The sequence below is a fragment of the Dromaius novaehollandiae genome, chromosome 2, assembly GCF_036370855.1.
Source record: "Dromaius novaehollandiae isolate bDroNov1 chromosome 2, bDroNov1.hap1, whole genome shotgun sequence".
NCBI classification, from domain to species: Eukaryota; Metazoa; Chordata; class Aves; order Casuariiformes; family Dromaiidae; genus Dromaius; species Dromaius novaehollandiae.
Window position 1 is genome coordinate 157775672 of NC_088099.1, and position 21916 is coordinate 157797587.

General features: G+C 43.5%; 1 protein-coding gene across 11 annotated transcripts in view; it reads right to left on the bottom strand.

Annotated features, from left to right (window-relative positions):
• MTSS1 (MTSS I-BAR domain containing 1) overlaps positions 1-21916 on the bottom strand; it is a 120216-nt gene that overhangs the window by 88151 nt on the left and 10149 nt on the right. For all 11 annotated transcript variants that reach the window (XM_026110138.2, XM_064507851.1, XM_026110139.2 and 8 more), the window contains exons 2-3: positions 18057-18118; positions 15310-15383 (exon numbers count right to left, since the gene is read on the bottom strand). In XM_026110138.2, the coding sequence (XP_025965923.2) occupies positions 15310-15383; positions 18057-18118 (136 nt within the window). The remainder of the gene's footprint in view (positions 1-15309; positions 15384-18056; positions 18119-21916) is intronic.

A 21916-nucleotide genomic window follows, 5' to 3' on the forward strand; every position in this document is an offset into this window, starting at 1 on the left:
CCACAGCTCGACACTACTGGTTTCCGTGAGCACCATGAGACCAAATGTGACACAAGGAGCAAAGCATTCCTGTTCTTCTGGGATGCACCAGGAGAATCCCTCTCTTGTGCGTCTGTGAAAGTTATGCCAAATCCAAAGATGAAAGACCTCACCAAAAGCCAACATCTGTATTTCGCTTAGGATTCGAGTCAGGGAAGGCAATTCAAAGCAAGACTTCTTGTGGGTACTGGTTGGGTTAAAATTTTTTTGCGTATCTTCATGCAAAGAAGATGCAGCCAGAGCATTTTCCAATGCATCTTCAATAGCCCGGCCCCTGCCCGTTCCCACACCGCTCTCTGCTAAAGGGCAGTGGGCACTGCTCGGCCCAACCTGGCTTTCAGTAGACTAAGCACTGAGCAGTGCTCCACAGATAATCAGGTTAGATGATCTAATGATCCTTCTGGTCCTTAGAAAGAAAATTTACTGCAAATCACTGCGATGCTTTGAAACCCTGGTACGGCTTCTCCCACACACAGACCAGCCACTGCAAAATGAAACTCAAATAGCCAAGTTTTACTTTGTGGTCAGCAACACACCACTAGAGCCGTGCACATCTGAGACAAAAGCGAGGTGAAGCAGACAACCAGTGATGAGAGACGAACCAAGAACAGCCGTTTTCTGACTTTAAGACACAGGAGCATCCAGTTTGCTAAGAAACAGAAAGGTATGGAGACAAGGGGCCTGAGGGGCTCCCTGCCTTGAGCTTTGCATACATAACCCTAAAACAGCAGTCACCTGCCTGCCACAGCTCGCTCACTCATCCCTGTTTACCAACACACGCTTGTCTCTTAGCTGGGTAGAATTTGTCGCCTTTCCTCTTGAAGGAACTACAGTGAATAATTCATCTTTTAACCATGCTTCACCCTAATACCACAAAAAAAAATCTGAATGTGCATTAGATGATTATTAATATGATACCCCAAGAGACTTTTTTCAAAGCTCAGAAACTAATTTTTGCCCAAAAGCTGTCCAGCTGTCAATACCAAGGTGACTCACTGATATTTAAATCATGCTAGGCCACTGCTGTTTAGCATTCCCACAGAAGCCTTCTCAAACAGATTTTATCAATCGATAAATCATATTAAGAATTTATCCACTCGACCTATGGACACAATTGCTGCTGAAGTCATTCTCCTCCTCCTCTTCCTCCAGCATGACGGGGTATAAAAAAAGCTTCATAAAAACATTAAAATGGATTAATAAATAAATAAATAAATAAATAAAGTCCTAGCTAAAAGTAGTGAGATGGCTTTGCAAATTCTCTCCACAAAACCAAACTCCCTATAGAGCTTTTCTAAAATATCCTAAAAAGGGCTGCACCTTTAGCTACAGGATTGCAATCTAAAACAAGTTAACCAGAAAGCAAAAGAGGAGGTAAATTACAAGAAAAGTATTCATTGCTGCATGGAAAAGTCTTTGTCTAAATATATCGCACCTAAGAAATCTTAATATTGTGTAATTAAAATCTGAACTGACATGGACAGGGAAGTGGAGCTTCAAAAGCAAGGTTTTCAGGATTGTCTAGTTTGACATCTACTTTACATTGCAGGAACGAGTTTGTCTGCCTTCATCCTTCCCATACAATCACTGAGAAAGGTCTGTGCGTGTTAAGAGCACCTGGGGTTTTCAGAGCTCAAGGAAGATGGACTAATAAAACCATTGCTAGCCTTAATGCCACTCAAACAAGATGCAGTATTCTTGATTGTTTCTCTCTCACTCTTTCTGGTCCTCCTGCAAAACGGGCTATTCTTCAAGTCAAATGTTTACGGGTCATGCAACTTAATGCAAATATGCTGAAAATACTGCAGGAAGCATGCACTACCACAGAGAGAAAGGAAAAACCACAGAAACCCACAGCAGCTGAAAACAAAAAACCACAGATTTTCTTCTTTCTTTCCAACGAAAACAAGCCCTTTCTTTGCCCTCTGCAAAGCAGAACTGACCGACCCAGACAGGGAAATCTAGACAGACCCAAGAAACACTAGGAAACAACAGTTACCCCAGACTTTGTATTTATTTTAAAAGAGGCAGAGGTAAAAATCCAGCTGCTGTCAGTGTGTGCCCCCAAGTTATTGTGAACTAGGTATCCACCTGTTTAGCTCCACTAATATTTAAGTATTGTAGTTGCTCTGCAGAAGTTACATGGCATCTCATGCTGGATCTACAGGATAATGGATACTTAAATAACTTACACGAGCTTCACAGACTTTAAGACCAGAAGAAATTCTTATAGTTATAAACAAAGGTCACGCAAACCAGATGCGCCTGCAAACATTTGAGATCCAAGCCTTGTGGTCAGACTTCCACTTCACACCTCCCTCCCAAGGGATATTCAGACCTCTACAACCCAGGACTGTTCTTGGAAGTCTTTATTTTATTTTCCCTCAGACAGAACTAAAGCTCCCCTTACCAAGAAACTATTGCAATTATGTAAATTGCTATTTTATCATTGGTTTTTGGCATGTTTGCTTTAAAAAAAGAAGAAGAAAAAAAGAAAAACCTGAGTGTCACTTGGAGGTCATAAATTTTATGCATCTACCTACTGAAAATATTATTTGGGGCAAAATATGTCATTATGAGAAACAACTAAAGGAAGAAGCTCATATTTACCTTGTGTCCATTCAACCTTTTCTAACTGTTGGAAGCAGTGAATCAAAGGTAAAATGAACTGACTTGCCCCAGTTTGTTTCCATGCAACTTAAAGCTGTAACATTAATGTTTAATGCTTACTCCCATTGGTCATGAGAATCTTTTTACATGCCAAATGCATTTTCATCTAAGACGACCTTTTCTCTTTAAAAAAAAAAAAAAAAAAAAAAGAAAGAAAGAAAAAGAGCAAGGGGGAGAGGGAGAGAGAATAAAGCTGTTCATACATATATTCATTCTCCATTTTCTATGAAGACCTAAAAAGCTCAGATTTTTGTGTCCAGCTTCCATTTTTGATAAAAATCACATCTGAAAATAACCTAGAACCAAAGTGGGACTAACTTGAAGTAAACAGAAGTTAAGTATTAACTCAAAAGCATAGGTAGTTTCATCCATTGTGATCATACCCTCAGAAACAGATCTGGCACCAAAGTCTAAACTTTGACCATTTTCAACAGCCAAGAGACCATTCAAAATATGGTGCTAGACAGGGAAATCAGGAAAAATTACTGAATAATCTTACTTTTTAACCTTACTATACTTTAACCCTCATTAACCAACTTCTCCTCAGGGAACAGGACAAAGACTTCTTGCCAGTCTAGTCCAAAAATCCCCTGGCAATATTCAGGATGGGCAGATGGGCAGCTGTTTTTGAAAGCATTAGCTTGTTTATGAGAGAGCCTATTAAATCTAATGCAAATCCTGAACAAAAAAGCTCTATTTTAACAAAGGTCGCATACTTGTTTTAGAATATTCACTTCTGCACTTTAAGCTCACTTATGCTGGTACAGAAAGTCACGCTACACCAGTATCTCATTCACTTTCTTCACTTTCCTTATATACACGCCAAAAGTTCAGCACCACCATCACCCTTTCTGGTAACATACACCAAGCTCTTCCCCCACCCCCACAATTTGGGGAGCCGTGTTAAATTAGGAAGGTTACCAACAAAGAAAGTACATTGTGTAGAACAAAGAGGCTCTGAGAATAGGCAGCCACTTCAGGGGGAAGAGCTCAAGTCCTTGTTAAAATGCAGCTTGAGACACGTGAAGTTTCTAAGTCCCTACTTAGGCCAACCTCAGGCTTACAGAGAACATTAAAGCCTGTTAGCAACATCAATTATCCATCCCGAATGTACATGGTGGCATGTGAACCACGTGGTCTGGGGAGGGCTCTGCATCACAGTACGTATTCGGTGACGGTCTTCATCTCCCCAGCAGCAAGCTAAATTTCAGCTCAATGGCTCAGACATTCCCCTGATTATAGCCAAAACCAAGGCTCCTGCCTGTACGGCAGCTACAGAAGAGCAACATGTGAACTCTTTACCTTTGAACCCATACGACTAACGCTCACGCTGAGCTGCTCTTCTCCCTGCGAGATGACCTAGATTTAAAAGGCATACACAATCACACCAGCATCAAAGGCAAACACGGGCTCTTGGTCTACAGTGATTTTGCAAACTAGTAGGAAGTGAACAAGCATCAAATATCAGGCATAATCCATCATAGTATGCAGTTTAAACATTTATTTAGTAAATATACTTTGGGTTTAATTTATTTATAACAACTCAGTCTCAGACTTGTATCAGTATACTAGGCAAATTTAACAAAATCTTAGCCTAAGACCTCGTTGCTGGACTCTCCATAGTACCTGCTTGCAAATGCAAACATTTCAAAGGCATCATTACTCAAAAAAAAGAGGGCTTTTTGCCCACTATCCATTTCTTCTCCGCAGTCTCTCCAGCTGCCTCCGGCATTCTTGACTACCAAACGAGCAAGGGGCAGCTCCCGTGGTGGCTGGTTCAAGGCTGCCCTCGTGCCCGCTCATGGAGCCAATGCTGCTGAACTAACCCGAGAGCTTCCCCATCTCTTTTCACCCAGCCATCAATTTTCAGAAAACATTTTAAAAGTTTCTTTTCTTGGCACCACGCTGTCAATCAGGTGTGTGTGTGTGCGCATGTGGGTGCCTGCAGGTGCACAAAAGCCAAATGTCTTTTGGTGGAAGAAAGTTTTGGGGTGAACACAGACTCATGCACATCTTTTCTGAGAGAGATGTGTAAAAAAACACACCCCAGCTGACTTCCACAGATGAAGATCTCTTCAAACTTCCTCAATGCTGTGAGCTTACTTGACCACAAAAGTTTCAGCATCAACACAATTTTGGGGAGCGACCAGGAAGAGAGAGCAAGTATTACCTCCTGGCTAGGTCCAATTTCTATACTTAGAGGACTCCCCTGGAGAGAGACCACTATTCTGCATTGCTTCCCCAACTCCGTCACATGGACGAGATTTACTTTGAAAGGGACCCTAAATGGAAAGCTAAGCTTCATTTTTACACACCTGACCCCACTACACCTTTCTGGATTACCTGTAGTCCCAGGCTTCCCAAATTGCCAGGCACCCCACAACCTACACGTGAAGCTTCAGCCCTTTCCATCTCCCCCTCCTTGCTTACCCGTGCAGAACGTGCACGTTTAGTGGTCCTGCCCGGGCCGAAGCAAGGGCAGGGGCTGGTCCTGGGGACGAAGCCGCATCAACAACGCTACTTCTCACGCGCAGCGGCACAGAAACCAGCTCTGCTTCACAACAAAACAGCGACCACGGCAAGGGCTATTATTCTTTGGAGAAAACGCACCCAACTCCTGGGCTTGTGCCATACTCCGAGGTGGGCCAACGCGATGCCAGAACACAGCTGTGACCAGTGTGTTCTTCACGGTTTCGAGTCCAGCTCCTACCTTTTGCAAAATGCATGGTTTCAGCCCTCAAAGCTCACTGTGGCAGCAACGGCTGCCACCACCTCTACCTTCTTGTCTGCAATCAAATACTTGCACAGGGCTGCACCAAACTGTGAAACAGGCTCAAACACAGCTCCACAGTCAAGTCGCAGCCAGCTCCTCGGTATTAGTTACTATAGTAACCAGTCCCTCAGCCCCAGCGCTCACAGCAGGAAATCATGCAGATTTCTATTTTACATAGTAATAAATGCTGCAGGAGAGGAGATTTTTACCAACAGTTGCAGGGGCCAATTGCACAAAACCGGCCCGATTCTGCCCCGTGACACCACCACCTTGCAGATGAACGCGCTCTCCTCCCCTCCCACGCGCCGCTGCCACCGCCGTTCGTTTTGAAGGGGTCCCCGCACAGCCTGCAGCAGGACTGCTGCTGCAAAGGCGGCAGCATTTTGCAATGGCTTCGTCAGACGAGGAAACACTCCTTTTGATATGCGAGAAGCCCACTCAGAAGCAACAAAAGCAAAGCAGCACAGAGATTTGAGCATACGTATGTACACACAGAGTCCAAGCACTGCATAGGAAACGTGGTCAGGTCACGACCCAAAGGTCCTCTGGAAATGGCCCTTCCTTCCTTTCTCCATCCTGTCCAAAACCAAGCTGAATGGAGGGCAAGCCACAGATGCGTTTGTAAGAAAAAAAACAAAAAAACACTACAGAAGCCATAAAGGCCCCAGCAGGGCTCTGAGAAGCAAAACACCAAGGTAATGGCATCATAACCGTCCAGAAGTAGTTCTACAGGTCAGACTCCATCAAGCATGGGAGTGGAAGAGGGAGATGACAGAACAATACACTTCTTGTCCTGGGCCAAGGCTAATTTTCTAGTGAAATTCAAGAACCAACGGGATATTTTCCCCAATCTCTCTGAACGGGCCCATAAGACTGAACACCGCAGGTTTTGCTGCCTCAACTAGGGATGAATAGATCAGGAAACTGCTTCACTGAAGAAAACTAACGTTTGGGGGAGGAGGGAAGGGGGGAACAGCTTGCACAGCAACAGGGACAAACATTTGTGCTGGCAACACCCAACAAACCATCACACGAACAGACGGACAAGAAAATGAAGGAAGCTGATCTATTTTGAGCAAGACCTCATTATTACCATGAACATGTCCTGCTTTCCTGGAAGCAGCAGGTATGCAAACATACGATGAATCATATCACCGAGCAAATCGCCTGGCAGTAGGAACACTAGTTTGCATGGACACACGCAGAGCAGACGCATACGATCCGTTGTCCTGACACCTCTGAAAGTGCGCGGAAGAGCATCCATCTGGGAGGCAGAGCGTATTACGGAGAGCAAAAAAACCTGTCAGACCACGGCGATGCCACGGGTTCGTTTGTTAATGATTAGACAGCTCTGTTGTTCTGGACACTCTGCTCAACGCTGCTCTGCTGGAGTTTGTAATTTCACATTTCTTTGCATACCTTTTATGCTGTTAAAAACGAACAGGATTTCTGTCCAGCAAGGGCAGGAATAGACTTGGGGAGTCAGAAAATACATTCCAAGTCAAAGCACGCATTTTTAAATTACAGCCTTTGCACAAATTGCCTTGCACGGCATCCTGATGTAAAGAAACACTGCAAGCAGTTGAAGAGACCTATGGACAGGGCACAGCGAAGTCTCGGTGACCGCCTGGCCCTCCCCAGGGCAACGCCAGGGCCTCCTAGAGCTCTGGCAAGTTTGCATGAAGGCAGCTGCCAGCAGCAACCCGATCCTTCCCCAATACATTATCCCTTGGTGGAAGCCACATCCCAGTCGATCAAGAAGAGGGCAACAACCAAACCTGCATTTTGAGACAGCTGCAAAGCTCAAGGGATGAGGCAGCAGAAACATCTACAGCCACTGCTCTGCTGTCTCCAAGGCAGATTGTGGGCAAGGTCTGCAAGGCAGCAAGTACTACCCTGCTTCACAGGAAACTTCACTTAATCTGGTCTGACTTCTTGATACTCCCCCACAAGACGTTTCACCTCCCTTTTCATCCAATGGCAAATAAATGCAAATAAAATATTAAATAAAATGCAATGGAAGCGGATCTTCAGCAGTTGTTGCTCTCCAACCTGTGACGTTAAAAAAAGAAATAAAAGCTGCAGCAACTCTCCTGTGGTTACCACAGAATTGTTGCTATGTGCCAACCAGCAATTTATCACATCAAAAGGCTGCTGGAATTAGCCTGAAAGGGGATCTCCCACCACAGGAACATGTGCTACACGGGGAAAACCAACCACTGACCAAAACCTCAGCCTCCATTTTTAAATCCACATCCCATTATCCAAAGGATGCCTGTGCCTCCTCGCCTCTCACACACCATCTAATAAATCAGCTGAAGGAAATTCTTAGAGCTATTTATGATTTGTCCTCATCATTTCTCAAACTGCATGCTTAAGATATCAAAAGTTCAGTTCTATTTCTAAGCCTGTGAAAGCTCTTTGGAGCTACAAAACCAGTATTTAGTTCCTGAAGTGTAGGAGCTCCGGTTGAAGATGCCCACACAGATGCAAAGTCACTGTGGAGTCAGAGACAGCACCTGGGAACAGCAATCAGCCTACCCATCTCCAGCCCACAGAAAAATCAGGACCTTAAATTCTTCTCTACTAAAAGCACTACAGCTGCTTAAGGAAGGGGAGAAGAAAAACCACAACTAATATTGAAATATATGAAACATTAACTCTCTCCTCTTCCTCCTCTCCACACTCCCACCAAAGATTTCTGATTCAGATGATAGCACAGATTTACATGTAGTCAGGAAAAAAAGACACCAGCTACTCCTATCTTGATACACCTGCCCACTCCTTGGATGAAGCATTAAAGCAGCTGATCTGCACTTCTTCCCCCAGCCTTTTATTTTTCTCCTTCACAGAAGTTACGCTCCTGCATTCACACTTGCTTCTGTTGTCAGCACACACAATCACCTGCTTTACGCCTTCTCTAACAACACTTCAGTTTCTTAGCAAAGCACCGCAAGCTCAAAAAATAATGCCGAGTTGTAGGGCAAATACAAAGTTTATTTATACACCACACTGTGCACTGCACCTTGGGCTAGCTGACAACACAAGTTACTATAGCAATTATTTTAATCTATCACATTGGAAATTTCTCCTCAGCTAGAAGCATCAAAGCAGTACAAACGTTGCCAACGACCCTGAGCTAGCTTTTGTCTTGATCTTATGGGGAAAAGAAAACCAAAATTAAACAAAATTCCTTAATGCTGCAAGGCATGCACTCACCCCAGGAAAAGGCATTGGGAATATGTTCCCCACCTAGGATCCCTTTTCATCCCCTAGATACAAATTCTGGCTGTTAACAAGCAAACCCAATCAGATCATGTTTCTTGTGTTGGGGAATACAAATATTAAATTCCAGCCAGGAAGACTTTCATCCCATTTTGACTGTGCCAGCCCGATGGGCTCACATCAGCAGCACAGTTTTCAGACGGCAGTACTTGCTCAAAGCCTCGGGCTCTCTTATATATGTGATGTTGTAGTTTTAGCGCTGGAAAGAAGCATTTCCATGTCCTGCTTCTCAAAATGCAACGAATCGCGTAAACAGGTATCCCGCTTCAAAGTTATCTGCCGACAACTTTGAATTGATTCTGTGTTTGGCATCATCTGCGTGAAAGTCTAATGGAAGCCTGAACACTTCATTTAAATAATTTTCTTCCTGATTATCTTCTATTTTGAAATCTGCAAGGAAAAAGCTTGGTCCATATTATTTTATTTCAAAGACTCCATGGGAGAAATAAGTACGTGCTTATTACAAAGTCTTATCTAACTGACAGGAAGCTCTAACGAAGGTCTCGTTATTTGAGTGAGAGCATCTGAAGCTAAGGAGAGGTTAAGACAAGAGTTTAACAATGTGAAACCCTTTCCTCTTGTGGCCAGCTTTGTTTTCACTCTGGATTTACACAGAGATCATTATCACAGCTCCTGCCCACGGCCACGAACAGGTATTAAGATTTTTGCAAAACGTTATCCGTATTTTTGGTCCCCTGCTATAGATAGCTGAAAACGCCCTTCTCCTCTCAGTCTCCCATCGTGCTTTCTGAAAAAGAAGAAACTGCCTTTCAGTACTGTTGATACTATTTTGCTGTGACACCAAGGGTTCAAGATTCATCCCTGTGGTTGCACTGCGCCCGTTTTCAGCAAGGCCTAAGCACACTTATTTGGGAAATAAGGATGCTGACTCCAGCTCTGCAGCGGACTCAGTCTGTGACCTTGGGAAAAGCCACTCATACTGTTTACATACCAATTACTCATACCCGTACATACCATTTCTCCTGTCCGAGACGACGGCAAAACATCCTAGAGTAAGGTACCTGAAGGTGTGCTCACACAACACCTGCAGCAACACAGATGCAGAGTCCGCATAGAGACACAAATCTGCACCGAAGGTATTACTTTAAGCGGTTTTGTTAAACATGAAAGGAAGCCACCGAACGCTGAAGTACAACAGCTACCTCAGGCAGATGCCCGCAGAAATTAATGAGATTTAATTTTATAACTAAAAGCATTAAACCACATTTACATTGCTGAGCGCTGATACAGTTTAATGGGGCCTGAAGAAGGTACAGACACTTTAACGCAGCACTTCACCCAGACTAATACATCCTGTCCCTCGCAAGGGTAACACGAAATGGCTCTGCTGGTTTTGTAGCCCTGCCGCTGTCGTGTGCCGTGCAGGCTGGGGCTGGGTTTCCCTTCTAGCTCTGAGCAGTGTCACTTCGTAGCTGGCTGACCATCCACGGTGTTTCCTCCATGCCCTCAAATCTCCGTGCCCCTGCAATCTCCTCCAGCTCTTTTCTGCAGCATCTTAAAGCTCAGCATTGCCTCCAAGTCCTCACTGACATCCGTAAAGTGAAAGAGATGGAAAGCATGAACAGCACCAAGCAGCATGGCATATGTCAAAGTCACCAAAGGTGGAGAAAACATTCCTCTAGCAGGGCTTGCCAAGTTGAAACAAGGCAACTTCAAACAGCATTACAATCCACTGAATCCAGCTGGCCACCAAAAGCTCTGTGCGATACCTCTCTTAAAAATGATTTAGTCCGTTTGCTAATATCAAACACACCTTTGTATATGTAAAACACTTCAATATGAATGAAAAACCAAAAAACCCACAACAGTGGGTATCAGCTGCCTCATTTTAACAACTGCACTTTGAAGATCACTTTTAAGCTTCAGGGTAAATCAAACCTTTTAGATCACCTTTCCATAAATTTTAAATTACATCTGTGAAAACGCATGTAGGCAAGATTGCTTGTTTTATGGAAGTAGCTGACAGTATATTAAATAGATATAAAGAAGTGTGTATGCCTTAGGATTAATGTCCCTCATAACATAAGGAGAACAGTTACTCCTCACCTGCTTTCTCAAGTTCCTGATTTCTAGTGCTTACCTACAAAGGCCATCGAAATGCAGAACACATGAGCAAAGGCAGAAAAATACCAGCAAGCACAAAGCAAAGCAGTTTACATACGCTCTTTAACATACTGCCCAAAAACCAACTCATGATACATTTGCAAGCCACATTTGGAGCGTGCAGTTCTTTCTGCTTTTCCAACAGACGCAATTTTTAATGTGCAAAATATCAAGCAGTTATTAAATGAAACCAGATTTAAATTTGTCTTTCAAGCCTCAGTCAGAATTGATGCAAATAAAAACACTCAAGATCTCAAATACTGAAAGCCTTAAGCCATGTGACAAAATCCCCAAATTAAAACTCACAAGCAAAAGCCTCCCCAAAAGCAAAACTTCATTGAGATTTATAGGTAGATTGCAGCATCTGTGTTTAACTTTTGTGAGTTTCAAAGTCTAGGCTTTAAAAGTATTTCCAGCTTTTGTAAACCACTAAATTACTTCAGTTCCTTTCTTAACAGTATTCTCTTAAATAATATAGTGAGAAGTAAAACCAGATTCCACTACAGGCTGATGAGTTCTGCCAGGCTGTGCATTGAACAAAGTCTGAAGACTACAAACTGCCAGATAGACATGTACATGTCACGAGAACTCTGAAGTCAAAACATTTTTGAAGTGGTATCATTTTTTTAAATTTCTGTTGACACCAAACAGCATATGCTGCTACATAACTCGCATTATTAGAGAAATATGACATTCTTACAAAAAAAAAAAGTCCTGGAAATGAAGTAATTTTTCTTTCCAACAATACATTATTTTTTAACAACTGCGTATGTGTGTTTATTTTTTTTATATACACGTATATAAAAAGAATTAACTGAGGTGCTTGGATACTTGTCCTTCTAGCAACAGTCTGCTGAAGAAAACAGGATGACTATATGGACAACCCAGAAGGAGAAAAAGCTTTTGGAAGTTTACTTTTTCTTCTCTATTTTGTTTTGCCTGTTGATTGCTGGGTAAAAAAAAGTAAGTTATCACCCTCCTTTTAGGGGCTTAGGATAAACTTTCTAAAAGCACATTCACAATTAAACTGATAAGCCACCTTACCCACTACCCAAGAATTTCATCAGGAACTGTTAAACGGATTTCGAGCGTGGCGGAAAATCCAGGGCTTAATTTCTGTGAACATTAATATCTTTCACCCATTACAATGAAACAGTGATCTTCAGCGGTGCAACCCGAGCAAAAACAGAGTGCCCCGACCAGATCTTTTTTCACACTGTCAGACCCACAGAAATAAAACCTTTTGGCAATAGACTACTCAGAGCTACTTTCCACATACTTTTCTGTGTCAGGCTGACACCAAAAAGCACTGAACTAATTCATACGCAGGGAAAAAGAGACTGAACTCTAGGTTAACACGTATCTGAATGGATAGAAAACTAAGGGTACATATTAAGTCCTGATTAGAAGTGGTCAGGGAATTTACCTCTGCATTTTGAAATAAGAGAATATGCTGCCTGCTTCACATTGGGAACCCTTCTGACCTCGAAAGCTACGACGTCAGGAAAATATGGCAACGTACGGGTTACCTGGCTCACCCGGCCTCCTGGCTTTACTACCGGCAGAGCTCCTGTTACGCCCTCTCTTTGAGCTCCAGATGGGAATGCCAAGGTAAAGGAACATCACTACTGTTACAGAATTAGAAGGAAGCAAACCACATGGAAAGAAAGATACATCAGGAGGGAAAAAAGTGGTAGAGGCACATGAGGCAGAGAAAGGCATGCGCTGGCACAAGGACTGGAGGTGATGGCAACAGGCTCTCCGTACTCATCCTTGCGCATTTGGTATCTGCAAAGGTATTTGTCTCTCCTTGCATGTGCGGATGTGTACATTCATGCAAACGCTTTCTTCTTTGAAAGCTAATGCTGATGCGCACAGATTACAGAGCGGCCAGAGAGTGCTTCTGCTGATTGACCAAACGCTTTCATCGGCCCCATCACTGGCTCTTAAAATAACACGTCAACTTTCAATAAAGCTACGAGCTATTACAGATGAAATTCAGCACCCAGCTTTACAACACTTCAATCATCCTACAGGGTACCAACACTGAAACGGGCATCTGTTTCAGCATTTTCTTACCAAGTCCTCCAAAGCAGCATTGGACTCACGCAATGACAATCTATAGCTATGATTCAAAACACCCCAACCCTCTCTACCTTTGCCATGGGAAGCGTTACACAACTCTTGTGTATCTCCTACTCTCATAGTTTATCTTTAACGTTTGGATGTGTATTTAAGAGGAGGATGCACCCATGCACAAGAGCTTAAAGGTTGTAAATTAACTTTGCTGACTTCAGTTCACATGTTAACTGAGCATCTTCAAAACAGTTTGAAGCCGACCCAGGTGTTTGACTAGACAAACAAAAATATTCTATGAAGTAACCGGCCGAATTTAGTGCAGAACTGTTCCAAGTTAGATAACTCTTCAAAGAGAAAATTAAGAGCCCATTAAAATCCCCACATCAGAGTAGGAAAAACACCAGGTTTGTTCAGGTTTGTTTTGCTTCCTGAAGGTGACTGTTTATACTAACAATAAAATACATTTTTTTTAAATGAATCTTGCCCTAGTAAGTCACAAGGAGTTCTGTCATCAGCTTCAACAGGGCCAAGATTTTATCTCTGTCCAGAGTAAGCTAGAAGAATTTGTATTTGTTAAAGGACCCACGTGCAAAACCTCAAGGATGCTCCAAGGCAACAGACTACTTCCATGCCAACACTCAAAGGGGCAGCAGTGGAAGCTGGGTTGGGAGGCTCATCAGAACCACCACGAGCTTGGCATTTTGATTCTTCGCCTAGAACATCAGCTTCTAAAAATAAAAACAAAATTCCCTTCTATCCTCCCAGTCATGGGAGGCAGAAAGACAGAACAGAAGAGCTATACACATTTGGCCGGCTGCGATTTACAGAGCTCCTTTTGTAAGGGATGTGCTCTAAGAGATAAGAGACAAGACACGACGCTCGCTGGACCCCTTCCAAAGAACACAGCAGAAAGAGCAAAATACCCTTCAAAACCTGCACGAGCCATTTTTGTCAGAAAGGAGGAGAATTGCCGTCATTCTGGTGTCTGAATGCAAGTCCTACAGCCCCGCCAGCACGGCCAGGACACAACACAAGGCTGAAGGGTTTTGGTTGTTTCTTTGTTTTGTTTTGTTTCCCCCTTGCAGAAGGCAGAGGAAGGAGAAGGGAGCATGCTCAAAGGCAAGACATTTCAGAAACCCAGCTGAAGTTCTGGCTTGGGTCTCATCCTGAGCTTATTCCACTTTTTGCAGTGTTTATTATTTTACCTGAGTAGATGCTGCATAATTTACAGAAGGTACACATATAATGAAGGAACTTCTTACCAGAATGTAAATATTAGCATTAAAAAGGAAAAAAAACATTGTTCCCTGTACTCATGCTATGGTTTAAGATGTGCTCCAGCAGCTGCTACTACTCCTCTTAGCCAGCAACAGGAGGGACTGGAAGTCTGGCTTAGCTCACACACTGATAATGAAAATGCACACTCCTCACATCAGCGAGGTTACATTCTACCCCTCAAGCCAAACGCCAAGGATATACTGGGGCTAAATAAAATAAAATAAAAACCAGAGCCTCTAAGGTTAGAGGTGACCAAAAGCCACTTGCTCAGCACTGATACATTCCCTTTGGAAATGCTCTCCACCAGCCGAGCCTGCGGGACACAGTGACCACGGGGAATGCCCCACCGCTGCAGGGACATCTGCATGCAATGCCTTCGCCACTGCGCCTCCAGCATCACAGCGGAGCAGCCTTTTGTCTCCTTCCAACTCAGCAGTCTGGAAAGATTGCCAGCTGCACTGTGTTGACCTCCCTACTCACAAACGAGCTTACGCTGTTACCCAGAGAAGCCCACTGCTCAGGAAAATTAATTTTTACGAGTAATGTCAGACTCGAAAAGAAAAAAAGGGGAAGGGCAAGCAAAGACTCTCCTCCAAAATATAAGTACAGGCCACTGCTGTTATTATCTACAGACCCCAAAGGCCACAGCATCAGCTGGTATCAGTTCTATCTTCAGCAGCCCTACAATAATTTATGCCAGCTGAACATCAAGCCTTACAGCTTTTACATTTACTTAAGGTACAAAAGTGTCAGTGAATACAGATTTCAATAAATCCTGCTTTCTAAAATATTATTCATCAACATATAATTCAGATGGTAATTAAGAACTGTTCACATGATTGATGACACATTTAAATTACAGGTTTCCAGCATTTTTTTTGGTAAAGAAAAGACGATTTCCTTTTTCACGTGCTGCTTTTTCAAAGTGCAAGTCCATCTAACAGATGTCTCACAGATCTGCTTGTCAATGTAACAAGTTAGGCTTTTTTATTTTTTTATTACGACAAATGGTATAAACCACACAGCATTCTGTTAAACTCAATATTGACACATCTGCTTACCACGTGTATTAGTAGCCATGTCAGCCACTTTCTGAAAGGCATCCAAAAAGGCAGCAGCTGCTACTACTGTAGTCCTGAAATGCATACAGATAACAAAACATTAGCAGTATCTCATTGCTGCCTATTTAATTATTGCCAAAAACATTAAGGCTCACAAAGAATACCAGTGTGAACTTGCAAGAAAATATCCTCTTTTATGTCTGAATTTAGCCTTCTCCCTCCCTCATGTCTTAATCTCTCCCTCGCTTTGTGTTAGGGCCGGGGACTTGATGGCAGCTCCGCTAATTCTGCGCAGTGAATTGCACGGGACAGGTGCCGTTTCAAAAGAGCACAGCCATTCCCCTTCTAGCCGATTCCCTCTGATGAACTGATATTAAGTAGTCAAACATGAAAAAGCAAATCTAACACACATTATACTGCACCCATCAGAGTACCAATTACAGCCACTGCTATTTCCGAGGAACACATATTTTTAAGGAGAAGCATGCAGAACCTTCCCTTTATTGAGATTCCTCACCAAATGCTTTCCTGAATTTCTCATTGAGGAGTGTCAGCATCTCCTTTTCTATCCCTTGCGATAGAAAATAACAACCTCCTGGAAATAAGGCTGTTTTGGAGTTTGTGAGCAAGTGGGAATGAGGCAAAAAGCTTCCCCACTTTGAAAGAAACTTTCTGATCCCGTGCTCCTCCAAGCAGTGAGCTTCCTCCCGACAGGTCCACCAGCAATCTCGGAGACCTTACAGTCCAAACTGCCAACCCCGCTAACCTCCCTCTTACTCTAGATGTGAAAAATGTTGGAGATCACACGTTTATTCAAGCGGAGAGCCAACGTGAGTCCCAATTTTCCAATGCATTTGCTCTACGTAAGTAGGCCTTAGAGCCCCTAAGCACCTCAGCTTGGTACCAGACTTCTGATGGTTTACAGTCTGGTTGACCCGATTTAAATGAAACCAGGACAGGGCTCTACAGATAAAGTACTACTGTGCCCTCGCCACGGTTAGCTCATGGTTCTGCGTCTACACATCTTTTATACCAGTAACTCTGATTTTCTCCCCTCACTGTAACAGTCAGTCTCCCCAAGCAAAATCCTGAAGAAGGAAGACCTTTGTCCTTTGCTTCAAGAGTTCCTTGACATCCTCAAAGAGCCCAGATCTGCAGGAACGCTGATCCATGGCCAGAAAGGACCACAGAACTGCATCGCTAGGTCAGATTTTACCAGAGTTTCACTCCAAATGCGCTAAAATATGGAGGACATAACTGGCAGCATAATAAATGGCCTAGTGACCACACACAAGATTTGACTGCAAAAACAGGCTTGAGGGGACGTGCTTGAGAGGATGTATAAAGACTCCCTACATACCCACGCAAAAAACCTGACAGTTCTCCAGATAACTACTAACATCTAGCCCCAGAACTAGCTATGCTTTTTCAGGATTTTTCTTAGCAGTATTTGTGTACTTAGTCTTCCAAACTTGTGGGTCATGCTGTTATTCATGTACTACATTGTTAATTATTAATTAAACTGCTAATAACAAAGTTCCATTTCTCCAGTAACAAGATACAGGAAGAGCTGGTTCCAGCTCAGGTGACATCTGCTCTTCTCTGTCAGACGGAGCACACAGAAATGAACCAGCGGGAGAAAGCTCACACTTGCTGCAAGTAAAGAGCACATCCTTGAACGCAGGCTTTCAACCTGTCTGCTTGCACATTCCTGTAGCTAGGAAAGCACTACGCTGGACACAACACTACAGGATTGGAAAATAAACTTATTTTTTGTGCCTTCCCAGGAGACCTATGTTTAAGCAGTATAAAAGGCTAGGGAAGTTCTACATTTCCTTTTACTACCTCCTCTATTTCTCCACACACACTCAATGGGATGGGATTGCTGGAGGAGGACAAACCACATGCAAGTGTGATATTTTAAACACGGCATAGCAGAACAGCGCGTTCCAACTGTTTAGGGCAAATGAGCCTAAACACTAGCTTCTTCGGAAATGGCTCACAACAATGCAGAACCACAAAATATCCTGCCAATAACCATACATATTACCACCACTGCTGCTGTGAAAAAATGCTGATGCTCTAGGGAGCCTAGTGGAGATTGTGGTTTGGGGAGAGCAGTGAAGAAATGGAGTTTGGATTCGTATCAGCAGAAACACACTGTACAAGTGAGTTCTAGAGGGAACAGAAACGCTCACAGTGTGATACATATGGTGCTTATTAACGGAAGTCCGTGGAAAATTATATAAAATGCCATTTGCAAAGTAAACCCCAATAAAATAAGCTTTAATGAACACAAGTGAACGATCCAGTAGGGGAATTCCCCTGATTTTGTAGGCAGATGAAAACGTTGCTAAGACTACTGGAGACTCTATTTAATGTTTTGAGGCCTCTTTTAATAGAAACCAGCTGTATTCTACACTGATAAAAAGGACAACATACATCTTCTAACTCCAAATGTGTGCGTTCACTGAACAAAAAAACATCTTTTTCCATCAGGATCTAGGCCATTTAGCTCAATTTATGTTTTTTATTATGGTGGTAGATTATGTATTTTTCTAAAATACACCAAAACAGCAGCAGTAGCATGTGGAAATTACATACGTGGGTGCTGCATATGAAATACGCAAAATTTACTGGGACATGCTAAGCAAATTATCCTGATGGAAGCTGCATCTAGTTTTCTTAACACTGTTTGCACACACAAGGAATTGGAGGGGATCTTGACTGTGCAACATAAAACTTACCGAAGCTGAGACTGCAACTTCCCAGCTTTATTTATAAAATCTTCCCACACTGGGTAGCTTCCCTGCAAGAAAAAAGAAACAATAATTAATACTTATTTTGGGCATTCAATTTTTGATACCCCAGATTTAATGTTCATATGAAACTAAAAGCACAGCTAAGACTTGGTTCATTACAACCTCATCCATTAACACCAAAATATATTTTCCCAGCAAATTATCTGTCATGTCTTTAAACACCAGCCCCAGACAGATGGGACTTAACTAGTTATGATTCCAAATAAAAGAATAAGCTCTCTGAGGAGCCTTTACAGTCTTCTCAAGTAGATACACTGGGGGAGAAGAGGGATTTCAACTGAAGCAGCAGTAAGAACCTCCTTACTTTGGATAAGTACAATAAAAACAAGCATATTAGAAGTGAGGTGCTGGGATATTACAATAACGTGCAGTGAGAACTTCCCAACACCCGAAGGCAGAATCCCAGACGTCCTCCTCTACATATGAGTTTCTCTATGCAATTTCCAAGCTCCCATCCTCTTTTCAAAAAGCCTCCGAGATAATGGTCCGAGTTGCCCAAGAGACCACCTCAAACACTGTCTCAAGGTAACAGAGCAATCACTCTCAGAAAAGGCAAAGTCACCATAAGGAGCCCAACTTTCTCCACAGCTGCCCTATAGCTGCAGGCCTTGCTGCCAAAATCGTCTGCAACGACCTTGGAACCAACTGCAGAGCTGAAGCTGGTAAAGCAGTGTGGCGTTTACAACACGCAAAGTTTTTAAGAAGGTTTAATTCCTCTTCCCTTCAAATTTCCTGCAAACAGCCAATTTTCATTTAGAATATAGACACCAAGTTGTTTTTTGATCTTTATCTTCCAAAATAAAAAGGGGGGGGTTGATTTTTAAGATTTTTTAAAATCTTTTTTAGAACAGAAAAAGGTGAACTTTCTCTCTTGCAGTGTAAGTGCAAATTTTCTGTTAACGTTAAAAATGGTGGCAGAAAGAACTCTCAAAATTTCCCTTTGCTTGGAGTCTAGAGAATAAAAGAGAGAAAAATCCATGCTTCCTTTAATAAAGGTATAAGACTTGCTGTTACCAGAGCAACGACACAATAAAACCTAGATAAGGCAGCTCCTCAAGGCTAACATTACCACCGCTCTGCCTGCCGGGAAGAGGCTGCGAGCAATTGCAGTTGCTTGCAGCAAACTCCATCCACCCTGATTAACAGGTGCTGCTCCTGTTTCTGAGTAAAATGAAATCCATCGCTCTCACTACCACGACGAGAGGCCGCATCTCGTTTTGCGCAGAACAACTCACTCAGGAGTGTGGCACCTCGCTGCCCTGTTGCCCGAAGGGGCTTGGGCAGTGTCACGGTAGACCTAGGTGCAGGAGCTTGCTGGCTACTGCCCCTGCCACAGGGCACTGCCTAGGGCGCTAACTGGCACTCTTTAAAAAAAAATTGTTGAAAAGTCATTTAAAGTAGTGTAAACCAGGTTGCCCTAAAACCTTATTATGCCTACACACTAGGGAGAAGGGGAAGAGAGGAGAGCATTTGTCAGGGTGGGAAGAGCCAGAATATAAAGTGCTTTGTGCTAAGCGAGGTTTGTCAGCCATTTAAAAAACAGAAGAAAGGTACCAATCAGTTGAAAAATGCCATTTCCCTAAACCTATTAGCCTTACTAAAATCCACGGCTCTGAACCCCATCTCTCCCAGCAGTCGCTGCTGGCATTTCAGCGCCTGCCCGCGTGCCAGCCATGCATTATGCATGCAGACGCCAGAAGCCCTGAAAGCACCGACAATTAGCAGCAGGGCCCAAGGCTTCACCGGCTTCTCCAGCAAAATGCAAGCTGACGAACGCAGGATACCACAGCAGCCCGATGACGCTTCCACCTCGGCGGGGTATTTTCCAGCTAACTGTGCCTGATGGCATGCAGGAGACTGACAACAACCTTGCTTCACTGCAAAACTTAAGATAGTGCTATCAAAACATAGCTCAGGAAGCAAACTTTTTTTTGCCAGGCTGGCCACAGAGAAATTGGAGTCGGAACAGTCACCCAGCATTTCTACATATTTATTCTTTGTCTTTAAAAATGCTGTTCTCTTTAAGTCAAGCCTACGTAAATAAGTCGTAGCAGCTCACTTAAACTGGTTGCTAAATTGGTTTGATTAAAATCAATGTAATCTCTTCACGTGGACATTCCTACGCTGGCCCGAGAGCAGCTGATCTCATTTCAACCAGAGGAAAAGCCCAGCAGTTTAATTCTGTCATATTTAAAAGATCTCATGTCTTTCAATTGTTAAAGAAAATACTTCTCAGCAGTTTTGCATCAATGACATGAATGCCTGTATAATCTCTTCAGCCTGCAATACCTTGCTGTTTTCTCTCTGGCTTCTCTCATATAAACCTAGCTGAAAATTAAAAAATGTGTCTTTATTTTATCTGTGTCCCAGTAGAATTTGCTGGGTGCTTCTCCCTTTTGGAGCCAAGTCAGCAAGTCCTTCATCTCTTTCCATAACAGAATTCGAGTCTTGTGCACAAATTGTTGATCCCATTCAAGCCACTTGTTCCATTTGAGCTTTTCCAAAAACACATTTTCACCAGCACATTCTTGCTAAAACCAAAAACCCTCGAATCCCACCAAGAGCAGACATGCACGATGTCATCTACCGCTTTACATGACCTAGTAATAGGTTTTTATATCATCTCCAGCACCTGGAAAGCAAGGAAGCCATTTAGTGATGCTTGCAGGGACAAACCGAGAAGATGAAACAACCCAAGAATTAAGCCAGTTCTGTAAACACCCCCAAGACTCCCGCAACCTGGGGGTGGTTCCCTCTCCAAGGCCCCCTCGCATGTCACCTCGCACAAGGCAGCCCCTCCATCACTCCATTTCTCATCTACACAGCTGGAACAACGGTGCTTCCTTTCGTACAGAGTGGCTATGGAGAGAAACACAATGGTGGTGGAAACCACACACTAATATAGCCATAAAACTTAAACCTCAATTTAACATGCATGACTTTTTCAATTAAAAGAAAAAGGTAGAATACACTGTCCTTGTCTAAAAAAAAAAAAAAAAAAAAAAAAAAAAAAAAAAAAAAAAAAAAAAAAAAAAAAAGTGTGTGATGTAAAGCTGCTTCTGGAAGAGCAGTAATACGTTTAAAAATACTGTGATGTTTCCCAACGCTTGCTCTGAGCCTTCTGTAACTTTCGATTTCAAATAGCTGATAAAGGAAATCGATTTTTCCCCCTTTAAATGTCAGGGTTATTGAGGCCCCAGTGTTATCTGCAAAAGCAGCAGCCTGCCTTTACCTTTCAACCCCTGCTCGGAGCCAGGAAAACCTTGCGGGAAGAGTCACTACGGGAATCTGGGTCCCAAACCCTCTACTTGGTGTCTCACAGGTTAAAATAGACATCAGTCACAACGTCGGTTTGTCCAAACGGTTAAATGGACTGTTTCCCCCAAAGTAACTTCATGCCTATTATTTCTTCATCGTCAAACGCCAGGCATGGGACATCCTTTCCTGCAAAACGGACATGTCTATCACTGCATCACGCCGGCGTAGCAAGGTGGTGAGACCCTCCGCCGTTGCCCACCTATCGTGGCGCCGGTCAGCTGCAGCATGCCACCATCAGCCCCGATCGCCCAATTAGCTGGTTTACAGGCGACGAGCCAGCCGACCAGAGGGCCGCGAGTGGGCCGGGAAGGGCCTCGCGCCGCTCCGCTCGCCTCCGGGCCTGGAAGCGAGACGGTGCTGTGCACGGCCACCCGCTCGGCCAGGCCTGAGGAGGGAGGCGGCGGACCCTTCCCCGCGGGACGCCCGCACGCCGCGGCGAGCTCCCGACCCGCCTCCGAGCGCCGCAC